The sequence below is a fragment of the Ascaphus truei genome, chromosome 2 (genome assembly GCF_040206685.1).
Source record: "Ascaphus truei isolate aAscTru1 chromosome 2, aAscTru1.hap1, whole genome shotgun sequence".
NCBI lineage: Eukaryota > Metazoa > Chordata > Amphibia > Anura > Ascaphidae > Ascaphus > Ascaphus truei.
The window spans coordinates 445,827,616-445,842,365 of NC_134484.1; the positions used below are offsets into that span (position 1 = coordinate 445,827,616).

At 43.4% G+C, this 14,750-nt stretch overlaps 1 protein-coding gene across 13 annotated transcripts in view; it reads left to right on the forward strand.

Annotated features, from left to right (window-relative positions):
• Nucleotides 1-14,750, forward strand: part of KMT2C (lysine methyltransferase 2C) — a 236,661-nt gene that overhangs the window by 186,736 nt on the left and 35,175 nt on the right. For all 13 annotated transcript variants that reach the window (XM_075587878.1, XM_075587876.1, XM_075587879.1 and 10 more), the window contains 6 exons: nucleotides 830-862; nucleotides 974-1,108; nucleotides 12,070-12,208; nucleotides 12,700-12,914; nucleotides 13,063-13,136; nucleotides 13,888-14,070. In XM_075587878.1, the coding sequence (XP_075443993.1) occupies nucleotides 830-862; nucleotides 974-1,108; nucleotides 12,070-12,208; nucleotides 12,700-12,914; nucleotides 13,063-13,136; nucleotides 13,888-14,070 (779 nt within the window). The remainder of the gene's footprint in view (nucleotides 1-829; nucleotides 863-973; nucleotides 1,109-12,069; nucleotides 12,209-12,699; nucleotides 12,915-13,062; nucleotides 13,137-13,887; nucleotides 14,071-14,750) is intronic.

The window sequence follows — 14,750 nt, forward strand, 5'->3', positions numbered from 1 at the left end:
TTGCCTGCGCCGACGGTGTGATTTTCTGACTGCGCTTACTAATAGCCTCACATTCATTGATCTTTTACAGCATGTGGTATGTTCAAGAATTTAACATTGTGTTTTTCAGGCAGCAATGGTGTTACCAACAACCAAATGTTTTAATAACATCTACCTTGTTCATCTGCTGGCAAGAAATGATTCTGCTTTCAAATGTGTTTGGCCCGTGCAGGAAAAGCGTTCTATTTTTTCTGAATGGAGTCAAAGCATTATTGTATTCTTTTTGTCTTTTATACTGTGTGTGAAATATTTCTTAACATTTTAATCCAGAATATGTTTTGCTCTGCAAATACTAGTGTTTCGGGGTAATAACAGCACAGTTAAACACGATTGAGTCACATTGGCTTTGTTTAAAATAATAAAAATAAAGTTGTTAGTTTGTGCCTATTTTTTAAGATAAATCATGTAAAAACATTACCTAAATAGTAGGCACTATCAGGCTTTTTATGAGTTCATTTCTTGGCTACAACTTTTTCACATTACTTTCCTTCGTTGATTGTAAATCCGGTAATGCAAGCAATTTCATTTTATATTCTTTATCTTACCATACTTTCCATAAATAGTTTTATGGGCTGTAATTTACAAAACTATTTCAAATTATTACCTGCTAACATTTATATATAAGTTGTTTTGTTTTCCTATGTTGCAACTTACTATATTACACCCTTGCAAATCAACTGTGCTTTGAAGTGCTTTGCCAGCGTCTCAGGCAGAAAGGGGTGAAGTATCCATTGTAAAGAGTGAGTGGTGATGCTTTCTCTTCTAATTTTATTTATTTATTCCCCTTAAGGTGCAATTTTGGGAAAACTTTACAAAATTCCAGGTAATTATAACCACCTTCTTGTCTTTTTAAAGCCATTCCAACAGATTTGTTATAGAATTGTCATTAAATATGTTTGGTTCCTATTTTGTTTATTTATTTTTGGGTTTGCAGAGCTTGAAGGAAAAGATGTTGAAGATTTATTTACTGCTGTGCTGAGTCCTGTAGCTACCCATCCGCCATCTTTGCCACCACCTTCAGCTCATCCTCATCCTCCACATACACAGCTCTTGCCTTTGCACAACCAGGGTAAGTTTCAGTCCTGGTAGTAAAACCTTTGCTCTATTTAAAGAAGGGGTGAAGGTTTTTTGGATTTTATTTGTACATACCTACCATTTCTATATGCAACAAGTTGGTACATTTTAGTACTATTGAGTATATGCCCAAGCAAATTTTGCGCTGCAGGAGAAATTGCTATTCTGCACTTACCTGCCTTAAATATTACAAACTATACTAATGGGCATTAACTGGGTGACGCACTAAACAACATATTCTGAACACACACCTATAATCATTAGACAACACAAACCAGGAATGATGACACGTAATCAAATCCATGAGTATCAAACTCATTTGCTCACCTGTTCATTCCAACGCTGTATTAAAAAAGCGGAAGCCTAAATGTAATCGGTTGTGCTTCGCAAGCTGATAAGTGCCTTCTTATGCTTAACCAACCACTGCACTTGCTTTTAAATGAACAAGAGCTATAGTTCATCAAGTGTCTTTAACAAGTTTTACATGCACCTCCGACATCTAGTAAATGCCATGCACTAGTTTTGAGTAATACACCCAACTTGCATTCCTCTCCTAAGTTTTGTGCAGTATTGCACTTAAAGCTGATGGTAGTTCAACACGTGAAAATGCTAACGATTCCAATTATCAAGCTACTAGTGTGAGGGCTAAATACTCCCCCATATAAGCAATGAGCATGGCTCATCTGTTTCATAATGAAGCAGCATCATTTTATACACTTCCAACCTTCCGCAGCACCTTTTTTTGGTAATATTTCTCAAACATCAGTGTATGTTACTACTTCTGTGACACTAAACAGTATGTTCTAGCCACATTAATTACACCTGAAATCTGCATATGGTCCGTTCCTTTACCACACTTGGCATAGGCAACAGCACAGCACAAAACTATACTCCATTGATACCTGTTCATTGGCACAGTTCCATTTCTATTTGATTTGTCAACCATGTTTATTGTACAGTTTAGCTTATTCATAATTTGGAGCACAGTGGTCGCTATTCAATGTTTTAAAAATGGTGTTGCTGCTGCATTGGCATTCATTCAAGTCAATGGCAGGAACTGTATTGTTAACTGGTTTAAACCCTTTGGGGTTCCCTGTAGATGTAGATACTACATCTTGGTGTCTGGCAAGACACGTCATAATATTCATGCTCTTTTTTATTGTGGAGATCGTGTTCTGCGATCTATGTGCAAGTGGGTCGTAAGGAGGAGGACTCCTCCACTAATGTTCCATTATCCATTACGGAGCAGTCATTTCATAGAAGCGGTAACATGGTCGTGAGTGCCAGGGGGGCTGTGGCACTGAAAAGGTTAATACGCTACTCACTATATTGACTTTGGGCCATGAACACTTAAGTTTATTTTCTTTCAATTCTGTCAGATTTGAAGTGCGAAGTAATGCTGTTAGCACTCCACAAATAATTCATCCACCATCACTGGTTTGCAAATTATTTTACTAGTGATGTCATCAAATGAGCTTTGCCGAGCTTGGAACAGCTGGGACTGACCCGGCGGCCTTGGTACACGTTGCCACCAATGACAAAGTTAAAGAAAGGTGGAGGGTCCTAAAAAATGATTTCAGGGATCCAGGCCAAAAGCGTAAGGCAAGGACCGCCGAGGTAGTATTTTCTGAAATACTACCAGTGCTATGCGGTACCCCAGGGAGACAGTCGGAGATTAGGGAGGTTAATGCATGGCTAAGAAAGTGGTGTAGGAAGGAGGGTTTGTGTTTTAGAGCACTGGGACTCCTTTTCTGTGAGGTGCAATCTTTATGCTAGGGACAGATTGCACCTCAATGAAGATGGATCTTCTGTGCTAGGGGGGGAAGAATGTTAAAAAGGTTGGAGATTTTAAACTAGATTGGAGGGGGGAGGGGAAAGAAACAGATAACAAACTAAATAAAATGGATGGGGATGGGGAAATAGCAAGGGGTCATGGAGGTAGAATGGAGGCAAGTGTGAGTTTGGCAATCAGCGAGACACCCATAGTAAATACAGATAATACTAGAAAACTTCTAAAGACTAAACCCAATTTGAGTAGAAAGCCAGGAGCAGATAAGATAATGGCACAGGCTGAAAATAAAACATTAATTGTATGCTTGCTAATGCGAGAAGCCTGACAGATAAAATCGGGGAGCTTTAAATATCATAGGCATTACCGAAACATTGGTGGGATGAAACTCGTGACTAGGCAGTTAATTTAGAGGGTTATTCCATTTTTCGGAAGGATCAAGCAAATAGAAGAGGAGGTGGAGTATGTTTATATGTTAAACCGGATCTAAAACCTATTATAAGGGAAGATGTTTATGAAGGCAATGATGTAGAGACAGAAAAAATACTGTGCGCTACTACCTAACTACTACAATTTATAATATATAAATGTACACAGTGCAGTGACTAAACCATAAAATATGTGATAAAGGATTATACCACAGCTCCCACAGTGAGATATATAAAAAATAAATAAATTATATCACATAACCGTGTTGAGGATACAGGCGTCTGCTGCTATAAACACAGGGGGTGGCTCAGCACCCCACACACACACTAAGAAAATGGAAACAAAAGAAAACAGCGCACAACGCCAAATGGTGAAGCAAGTTCAACAATATAATTCAAATTAAAGGGGTAATATATCTGCGTACATAATAAAGGTTGGTAAAGTGCATTTAGTGTGTATCACACTGTTTACCACTCGGCAGCTGTTGTCAGGAGAGTCAGGTGCTTGCTTCTCTCAGCTAGTGCCACTCCATTGGTTCTGGGGCAGGACGTCAATCTTTTGCTCCCAAGGAGGTTTCCCTTTATGCAGCCAGGTTCAGCTGAAGGTATTGATGCTCAGTAAGGTCACTCCGGCTTCCAGGCCATCTGGAGCAGCTCCTATACCTCAGCAGGTTGATCCTCTGCACGGAGGTTAGACCGCAGCTTGCAGGGGCACACTCGGCGTGCCAAGATGCGCTCCGTCGCGGGACGCTGTGTGATGACGTCACTGTCTCCACAGCAGTGGTGGAATCGGCAGGGAGGTGATACAGTCTCTCAGAGTCTCTCACAAAGGCCCAAAACAACACACAGGATTGGTAAAATCAGGGCAAAACCAATGAATAGGCAATAGCCAAAATAAGCAGATATAAGGCAATAGAAAATAACATCCAACGCGTTTCGTAGAATTAACTACTTCTTCAGGGGGAAAAATTTCCCTGAAGAAGTAGTTAATTCTACGAAACGCGTTGGATGTTATTTTCTATTGCCTTATATCTGCTTATATTGGCTATTGCCTATTCATTGGCTTTGCCCTGATTTTACCAATCCTGTGTGCTGTTTTGGGCCTTTGTGAGAGACTCTGAGAGACTGTATCACCTCTCTGCCGATTCCCCCACTGCTGTGGAGACAGTGACGTCATCACACAGCGTCCCGCGACGGAGCGGCATCGTGGCACGCCGAGTGTGCCCCTGCAAGCTGCGGTCTAACCTCCGTGCAGAGGATCAACCTGCTGAGGTATAAGAGCTGCTCCAGATGGCCTGGAAGCCGGAGTGACCTCACTGAGCACCAATACCTTCAGCTGAACCTGGCTGCATGAAGGGAAACCTCCTTGGGAGCAAAAGATTGACGTCCTGCCCCAGAACCAACGGAGTGGCACTAGCTGAGAGAAGCAAGCACCTGACTCTCCTGACAACAGCTGCCGAGTGGTAAACAGTGTGATACACACTAAATGAACTTTACCAACCTTTATTATGTACGCAGATATATTACCCCTTTAATTTGAATTATATTGTTGAACTTGCTTCACCATTTGGCGTTGTGCGCTGTTTTCTTTTGTTTCCATTTCAATGATGTAGAGACCTTGTGGATAGAAATTAGCAGTGAAGGTAAAAGTATAAAGAAAATGTTTGTAGGGATATGGTATAAACCACCATCTGTGAGATTGAGGAAGCTAAAATACTTTTGCAAATGGAGAAGGCATCAAAATTTGGGTCATGCTTGCATAATGGGCGATTTTAATTATCCAGACATAGACTGGGGCAATGAGATTAGAATTACAACAAAAGGAAACAGGTTTTTGGGGTGCTTAAAGACAATTATATGACCCAAATTATTGAGGAACCAACCAGGAGAGGGGCAATACTGGATTTGGTAATATCAAACCATGTAGAAGTAATAATAAATGTTCAAGTCAGGGAACATTTGGGTAACAGTGATAATAACATGGTCTCATTTGAAATAAATGATCAAAAAACAGATTACTTGGGTTCAACAAAGACCGTACACTTTAGAAAAGCAGATTTTAATAAACTGAGGTCTAATCTACAAGTAATACACTGGGATGATGTTTTTGCAGGGAAAAATGTGGAAGATAAATGGGCAATCTTTAAAACATTGTTAGAAAAGCACATTTATCAGTGTATACTGTACCCCATGGTAATAAATATAAAATACAGCATTCTAAACCAATGTGCTTAAATAAACAGGTGGGGAGGAAATGGAAAAGAGGCAGATTCCAGTCTATCCAAGTCCTTCTGTAGGGGAGGCAGATTTTTACGTCAGAAGGGATGGAGGCTTCGTATCAGAATTATAAGGAATGTAACAAAAATTGCAAAAGAGCAATCAAATTAGCAAAAATGGATAATGAAAAAAGGATTGCAATAGAAAGTAAGAACAACTAAAAAGTTCAGACCAGGGAAATGCAGTTGATGTGGTCTACTTAGATTTCGCAAAGGCTTTTGCTACGGTTTCACACGAGGTTAGTGTGCAAAATAAAGCAACTTGGACTCAGTAAAAATATTTGCACCTGAATTAAAAACTGGTTGAAGGACGAACAGAGAGCTGTAATAAATGGAACTTTTTGACGTGAAACTTCTTTGCAGGCACCAAATCCGTTTTTCAGGAGACGGAAGTAGGTTATGAAAGTGACAGTGTGACAGTGTGATGTCAGTGCGGGCAGATGAGGCAAACACTTACCTCCATGCCAACAGTCGTCCGGCCATCAGTAGAACGTGCCTGCGTAGTAGGCGCCGCACCTGCGCAATGGTGTCATGGGACAGGCCTGCGCAGTATGCGCCACGTCCACCTGCGCAGTTTGCACAGTGGGGCGCGCCTGCGCAGTACGTGCCACGCGGAGCTCAGTAGGCGCCGGCAGGGCGCTCCAGCACAGTAGCCACTGTTGCTACACGCACCACAGATACAGGCATGACAAGCAAATGCACAGAAACGCGCAAACGCACAGATACCCGCACACAAGATATAGATATATATATATATCAAATTACATGAACAACCCTTAAGCCAATGCATGCTGCTTTTAAACATAGGCTTGGATGAGATGCATTTGCATGTCATTTCCCAGAATCCCATGCTGCAGTGGAAGTGCTGTGTGGTGAAGTCCTACTCTTAGTCTCAAACAAGCATAGCCAGTACAACCAACCTCACACTGAAGAGACCCACAAGGTCGAAACAGTCTGTCTGTGAGTGGGTTTACTGGCTTTGCATCTCATCCCGGCCTATGTTTAAAAGCTGTGTTTAAAGCAGCATACATTGGCTTAAGGATTGTTCATGTAATGTGACCGTGAGACAAAAGGTAGCACTGTGTGCTCATTTGCATGTCATTTCCCAGAATCCCTTGCTGCAGTGGAAGTGCTGTGTGCTGGGTGATAATGGTGAAAGGCAGGGTTGCAGACCTGTCTAAGGCTAAGGCCCCGTTGCACGCGTCCGCACGGCTATCTTGCTTGCCGGCGGCGCGTGCACCGCGATCTGCAGTCTGCAGGAAACTTTTTTCGGAGCGAGGGGGCGTGACCAAACGGGTCGGGGGGTGAGGCCATGACGAGGGGGGGCGCGGCCATGACGTGTCCGTGTGCTGGAGTGGAATATAACATTGACATATCTCCAGTTTAATCGGGTGCTGTAAAGTCCCGTCCCGTCCACCGCCCCCCCTCTCCCCCCCTCAGTTTGCCCTGAAGCCGGGCCCCGTCCCCCAGGCCCTGCATCTAAATGAGTGTGAGGACAGGCAGTAGTAAATACATGTGTCCCGCTCCCCGCAGCCTCCCCTCCTCCTCCTCTCCTCATTGCCAGGGGTTCCCCCCCCCCCCCTGTGCACCTGCTTACACTGCAGACTATGAGGAGAGAGTCTGTGGGAGGGAGCAGGGGGGCTCCCTTGGTGCTGCAGCCGCTTTCCCTCCCCGCTCCCCTCCCCTCCTCATTGGCTCACAGCCACACCACGTGACGCGTCGCCGCTTGGGATTACAATTCTCTTGTATCCCCTGGCGGCTGACGCGTCACAGCGTGTAGTGAGCCAGTAGCGAGAGGGGACTGGGACCGGCTCGGGAGGGCACCATCACATGGGGAATAGCGCTCACGCGGCCGCCCGCGCCGCTGGGCGCAGCGGGTCCCAGCCCATAGATATGCAAATGAGCATACAGTAATATTTCCATTTGCTATATGCTTTACTGTGGAGGGTTTTTGTCACTTTTTTTTTACCCACCATAACCTTAATAATGTATAGATATACACATACATACATATACAGTAGAGGCAACGTTTATTCTAACATTTGCCGTAAACTAGCCGGGTTACATTCTGGGCATGTGCTGGGCATGTGCTGGGCTAGTTTGAGGCACGTTTAAGGCATTTCTGCATTGACTAACGACCCATAGGATTAACACAGCAGGGATCCCTGGCAGTCCAATTCAGTTTGAATGGGACTGCCAGGGACCCCCGCTGTTAATCTGATAGGCCATTAATCAATGCAAAAATGCTGGGGCTAGTTTAAGGAAAGTTTAAGGCATATATTCAGAATGTACCTGGGTGTTTCCTGGATTTTTTGGGGAATTGCCACTGGTTTTTGTTCGAATAAGAGTTGCCTCTACTGTACACACAAATAGGTCAAACGAGGGGTTGTGCCACGCACGTTCTAAGTCAAACTTCTTTGCTTTTTGGCACTGAATTAAATTCTGTTTTGATTTTTAATTAAAAACATCACCATCACAAATACAATTTCTGTGACACAAAACAAAGAAGTTTCACTTTAAAAAGCGCGTGCGCGACACGCACAATTTTTTTCTGGTTGGGCTAAAGTTAGTTGTGAGTGCAGTACCTCAGGGATCGGTACTGGGACTTCTGCTTTCCACCTTGTTTATTAATGACCTTGAGGTTGGCCTACAGAGCAAAGTCTCCATACTTGCTGATGACACTAAATTGTGTAAAGTTGTAGAATCAGAGCAGGATGTAATTTACCTACAGAAGGAGTTGGAGAGACTGGAGACTTGGGCAAGTAAATGGATAATGAGGTTTACTACAGATTAATGTACGGTTATGCATTTGAGAAACAAGAATAAACAGGTGACTTACAAATGAAATGGGGATAAATTGGGGGAATCCTTGATGGAGATGGATTTAGGAGTGCTTGTAACAGCAGGCTTAGCAATAGTGCCCAAAGTCATGCAGTAGCTGCAAAGGCAAACAAGATCTTATATTGCATTAAATGGGGCCATGGATGGAAGGAAAGTAAACATAATTATGCCCCTTTATAAATCATTAGTAAGACTACACCTTGAATATGGATTGCAATTTTGGGCACCACTCCATAGAAAACAAATGATGGAGAGAGTGCAGAAAAGAGCCACCAAATTAATAAAGGGGATGGACAATCTAACTTATGAGGAGAGGCTAGATAAATTAGATTTCAAAAGAACTATTCATCCCAAGGGCAGTACAAAGGACTCGGGGTCATCCCTTAAGGTTGGAGGAAAGGAGATATCGCCAGCAACAGAGGAAGTGGTTCTTTACAGTAAGGGCAAGTAAAATATGGAATTCATTACCCATGGACACTGTGATGGCAGGTGCAATAGATGTGTTCAAAAAAAGGTTGGACTTCTTTTTAGAAAGGAAAGGTATACAGGGATATACCAAGTAAGTATACATGGGAAGTATGTTGATCCAGGGAGTAATCTGATTGCCAATTATTGTAGTCGGGAAGGAATTTATTTTTCCACTGGGGGGGTTTCATTGGATGATATTTCACTGGGGGGTTTTGTTTGCCTTCCTCTGGATCAATACGGTATACTGTATGTACGGATATTGGATAAAGTATCTGTCGTCTAAATTTAACATAGGTTGAACTTGATGATCGCATGTCTTTTTTCAACCTCTACTCTAACTATGTAACTGTGTTTCAAGAGGCAATCACAATTACCTCAAAAGAGCAACTTAACAATCCTTATCCTCAAAGCTAATCAAACAACCATAGTTTGTATTTTTATTGGAACGTTGTAAAAGACAATACATGCCTGTTACAGATAACCAAACCCCTCCCAGTGCGGAGCCAATAAGGAGAAATGGGAGGAGGGGATACTTGACCTATCCGAGGTGTTGCTTGATACTAATGGCATATAACAAAAGGGAAGAGCTAATGTAGCCAAAACCCCTACGCCGTGCCAGCTTATGTTTACAAAAATGATTAAAGTTCTTTTTCTAAATACAAATTTACGCCACAAATGATCTCTTCAAACTTATTACAACCATCGGTTCATTTTGGTTCTCGGAAGGGGGCTACACTTATAAACTGTAAGGTTGTGATTATACCAGTAGCTTCAGTGTAGGAGTGCTTATCTGTGGCTGAGGCTGCGCTTGTAGTGCCGGCTACGGATGACGTCACCCGTCTCTGTAGTCATTGCGAAAGTTGTAATCTGTTTTGGAGATGTGTCTAGCTACTAGGGGAGGGAAGGCAGAGGGGCGGAGGTCAGAGCAAGGGGGAAGGCAGAGGGGCGGAGGTCAGAGCAAGGGGGAAGGCAGAGGGGAGGAGGTCAGAGCAAGGGGGAAGGCAGAGGGGCGGAGGTCAGAGCAAGGGGGAAGGCAGAGGGGCGGAGGTCAGAGCAATGGGGAAGACAGAGGGGCGGAGGTCAGAGCAAGGGGGAAGACAGAGGGGCGGAGGTCAGAGCAAGGGGGAAGGCAGAGGGGCGGAGGTCAGAGCAAGGGGGAAGGCAGAGGGGCGGAGGTCAGAGCAAGGGGGAAGGCAGAGGGGCGGAGGTCAGAGCAAGGGGGAAAGCAGAGGGGCTAAGGTCAGAGCAAGGGGGAAGAGGGGCGGAGGTCAGAGCAAGGGGGAAGGCAGAGGGGTGGAGGTCAGAGCAAGGGGGAAGGCAGAGGGGCGGAGGTCAGAGCAAGGGGGAAGCCAGAGGGGCGGAGGTCAGAGCAAGGGGGAAGGCAGAGGGGCGGAGGTCAGAGCAAGGGGGAAGGCAGAGGGGCGGAGGTCAGAGCAAGGGGGAAAGCAGAGGGGCGGGAGGTCAGAGCAAGGGGGAAGAGAGAGGGGCGGAGACAAGAGCAAGGGGGAAGGCTGAAACCGAGAGGAGTTGTAAATTCTGTTTGTATGCTGAATTTACTTTATTTTTACTTTAAATTATGAGAGAATTTACTATTTTAAAGTTGTTAATATAGTGTGTTTCACTTGACAGATACACATGCACACATCCCCCCTCTCCCTGCACATCACCCCCCCCCCCCCAAATTTCCCTGCACTCACACACACATCCCCCTCCCCTCCCTGCACATCACACCTCTCCCTGCATATCACACCTCTCCCTGTACTCTCACACGCACACCCCCCCCCCTATCGCTGTACTCACACGCACACATCCCCCCCACTCCCTGCATCAGAAGCTATCTGATTGGTTGATAGCCTGTCACATGGTGAGACTGTCGCTGCAAAAATCTAATTCTACTGACTACAGAGATTTAGGTCGCTCCGTCACGCCGTCACGCCTACTATAAGCGCATGCGACGGATTCAATGCATTTGTTTTGGCGCGACGTTGGGTCGCCGGCACTATAAGCGCAGCCTTATAATTAGCGACGCTGCAGAGCTACATGTGCACAAGAACTTTAGGCTACGTTTATAGTGACGGCGACGGTCGCTGTAAAATCAAATAGAGATGACTTCAGCGATCTCGACCAATCCGTAGCTCCGTCGTGTCCTGCTTACTATAAGTGCGCGCGACAGTGGCAATGCATTTGTTTTGCCGCGCCGTCGCCGGTGCTATAAGCGCAGCCTTAGCAAGCGACTGCAGGGGAGACATGCTCAGATGTCACTTCCTTTACCACTCTTCCTGTTCCACAGTTCCTCACAGGATTCAGCAAAACAAACATGGAGAATCAATAATTAATGTAATGTAATTACTTTATTATTATTTTTAAATAATTAAGTCAGTCAATAATTATCTATGTTCTTCAATGTGGATGGTATGTTCCTCACGGTATATATGGCTTTTCAATAAAGCAAAACTGTATTTTGTATGAAATCCTGAGGTAAACTTTTTCTAGGATTTTCATTGGTTAGATTTTGGAGGAACATGATTAGTGCACTGAATGAACTTCACTGTGATTGGGCGGCTGCATCATGTGACGTGGCTGTCGCTGCTTGAAAACAAATTTGCCTGTCTCCTCAACTGTCTCCTGCTTTGCAGCAGCGAGCGGGGAGACAGCTGCAGTTGGTATAAGCAGGTTTCAGGGATGTATAACACTTTGTTTTTGAGCGGTGTGGTGTCCCTACAGGAGACCCCGCGGGCGCTATCTGGTATAATCACAGCCTTAGAGTGCACGTACGTTTAAATGAGCATACCAGGCATTTCCTATTTTGATATCTCCAATCTCGGTCACATCTTCAACCTGATTTTCCAGAACATTGGTGCAGCAATAATATAAAGGCAGTGCAAAAGAAAAATAGACTAAATGGATGAAATTATTTACAATTGTAACTATTAGGAGAGATGTGTACGAAAACCATCTTACAGACTGAGAAATATCCCATTGGATGACTCCACCACATTTTCCAAGAGTCAATTTGAAGTGTACATTTTAATTTTTTTTGTACTTGGCATGACCTAAAGTAGCCATATTTAAAAGCATGTGGAAACCCTTTCACCAGAGTGTTCCTACTGCTTTTGTGTCTTTGAAAGTGTGCTGTTTTCTTTTGTTTTTAAAGGGGATGGTCTTTATCCAAGAATGCCTTCGATGAACGGCCTTATGGCATCTAATTCTCACCTCCAACATCATCCTCTAGCTCCAGGAGCTGGGTTAGGCACCTTCCCTCCATTAATACAGCCACCGTATGCCGATAGCAGGTAAGACCTGTTTGGTTTTGCTTCAGCCTACTAGGTGGGCATCATTCTTAGGGACCAAAAGTACCACTCAGTGACCTTTTGATTTTTCTATGACTACAGATTATAATTACAGCAATTTAAACATTGACCAATACATCAATGATGAACAAATACAGGGACAGTTGCTTTGCGCCATCACGTTGAAACAGCTGGAGAGTCCAGCAGGATGGCAATGTTTTCTGTGTGCTGTTCTTTGTCTTCCGTGGCTTACAGCAGTCATCTTTCCCTCAAACCTTTTCTTCCAAGAAACTTTTGCCTTTTTCTTGATGTGTATTTTTTGAGATTGAGAATCCGTTTGTGTGTTGCTGCTGCTGCTGTTTTTGACTATTTACAATCCGTTCAGACTTCCTTTCGTACACCAAGCATGTCATTGTCTAGTATATTCTGCAATAGAAAAAAAAAACCTGCAGCAAAGTACAGTGGCTAGCAACATGTCTCTGTTGACTTGCCAGGGATAAGAACCCAGTATTCCATGGTATGGTAAATGATCCCAGTAGCCCATGGACATCACAGGCTCCGGTTATGGAGACAGAAGGGGATACACTATCCAATGCCCAACGGAGTACGCTGAAGTGGGAGAAAGAAGAAGCGCTTGATGAGATGGCCACTGTTGCTCCCGTTTTATATACAAATGTCAACTTTCCAAACCTGAAGGATGAGTTTCATGGTAAGTCTGTCAAATATTTGTAACCTTATTTATTTTTTTGCACCTTTTTGTTTGCGTTTTGTTAGAGTACGAGTTACTTGAAGGTTGGGTAAAGCGGTTACATTGTGTCATACTTGTAACTTCTCTTTTTTTTAATTTTTTTAAACAGACTGGGCTACAAGAGTGAAACAGATTGCCAAACTTTGGAGAAAAGCCAGTTCCCAAGAGAGAGCCCCATATGTGGTAAGAAAGATTTAAAAATGTGGTTTTTTTTCACGTAGGAGTTAAGTATATTAAACCATAGGCTTAAAAGATATACATCTCTGGTGGAAATCCAGCAAGATTTACTGGATTGAAAGACAGTCATCTCTGGCAAAGTAATAAACAATGCAGTTTTTTATCAAAGTGTTAAGGAAATTAATTTAAAATGTAAGAAATATTCCATAGATGTGAAATCCCTTATAAAATGACACTACGTTCCAGGCATTTGTGTTTGACCTGGACTCTTAGCAGCTATATGGGAGTGTGGGCTGTATTATTTGCAAGCTAATGCTGATCTTTCAGGACGGTAATTTGTGAACTATGGTTCATTTGAAAATAGTGGTTATGTACAAATCCATGTAAAAAGCTCCCATTTTATTGAATAGATTTCTAAGCTCTCCAATGTAGTTAACCCTGTGCAATATTGCTCCTTCTGGCACTTGAGGTGGTATAGACAAAGATGGCTTGTGGCATATACATTTCAAGTTGGGCAGTTAAATCTTTTCAATTATGTTCAATTTTACGGTCAATAAAACATTGTTTTGCACTGAGTTGCACTCAATTTATATTGACAGTGTAGCATTCATTTGCTGCATTGGTCCCCGAGAAATGTTTTGTTTGCAAATTGTGACACCTTCCTGTGTAATAAATAACTAGAACGTTGTTACACATTTCGTATGTCATGATATAAGCCGGAACGTAGATCTAATTGACTCCCTGTGTCTGTTTTAAGCAAAAAGCCCGGGATAACCGTGCAGCATTGCGCATCAATAAAGTACAAATGTCAAATGACTCCATGAAAAGGCAACAACATGATATTATTGAGCAGCAGAGTTCCCGGATTGATTCTGACCCTTTTAAAGATCCGCTAAAACAGAGAGAATCTGAACATGAGCAGGAATGGAAATTCAGACAGGTATGTAGAAGCATAAAGAGATGTTTTGTTTCATTGTGAGAAGAAAAGACTAAATGAGATTCAAGTGTGACCACTCACTGGGTTACATGGGTTAAAGCAGCATTTCTCCCCACCCCCAGTCATTTTCAAGGTGGCCTCCAAATTAGCTGTAGCCCCTCAGACCAATTGCAGATACTCATTGGATAACACTAGCGGATATCTTTTGAATATCCAGGAAGAACACCTTAAAAACTAAACCTGTAAGTATCTCGGGAACCGAGGGGTCCTCAGAACTAAACATGCTGTTCAATTCAGGTGGACCACCTGGTTTTAAATTATTTAAGAAAATCAATGTGAATATTAGGGGGGTGGGAGGTTGCTGCTTCAAATATAGTGGCAAGGTGGTGCTGCTCATTGAAGGACACAGGCTTGGAATGCTAATTTGGTTGGGTGCACAGCAGGGATGGGCAACTCCAGTCCTCCAGGGCCACCAACAGGTCAGGTTGAATGAGCCACTGATTGAGCCATCTGTGCTGAAGCAGAGAGATCCTGAAAACCTGACCTGTTGGTGGCCCTTAGACTCGAGTTGCCACTCCTGGTGTACAGGGACACATGCATTTCAGTAACTCGTAACAAAATCACTCTCCCGTCAAATGCTCTTTTTGTCTTTGCTATGCACTACTGTTATAATGCATTTGTTT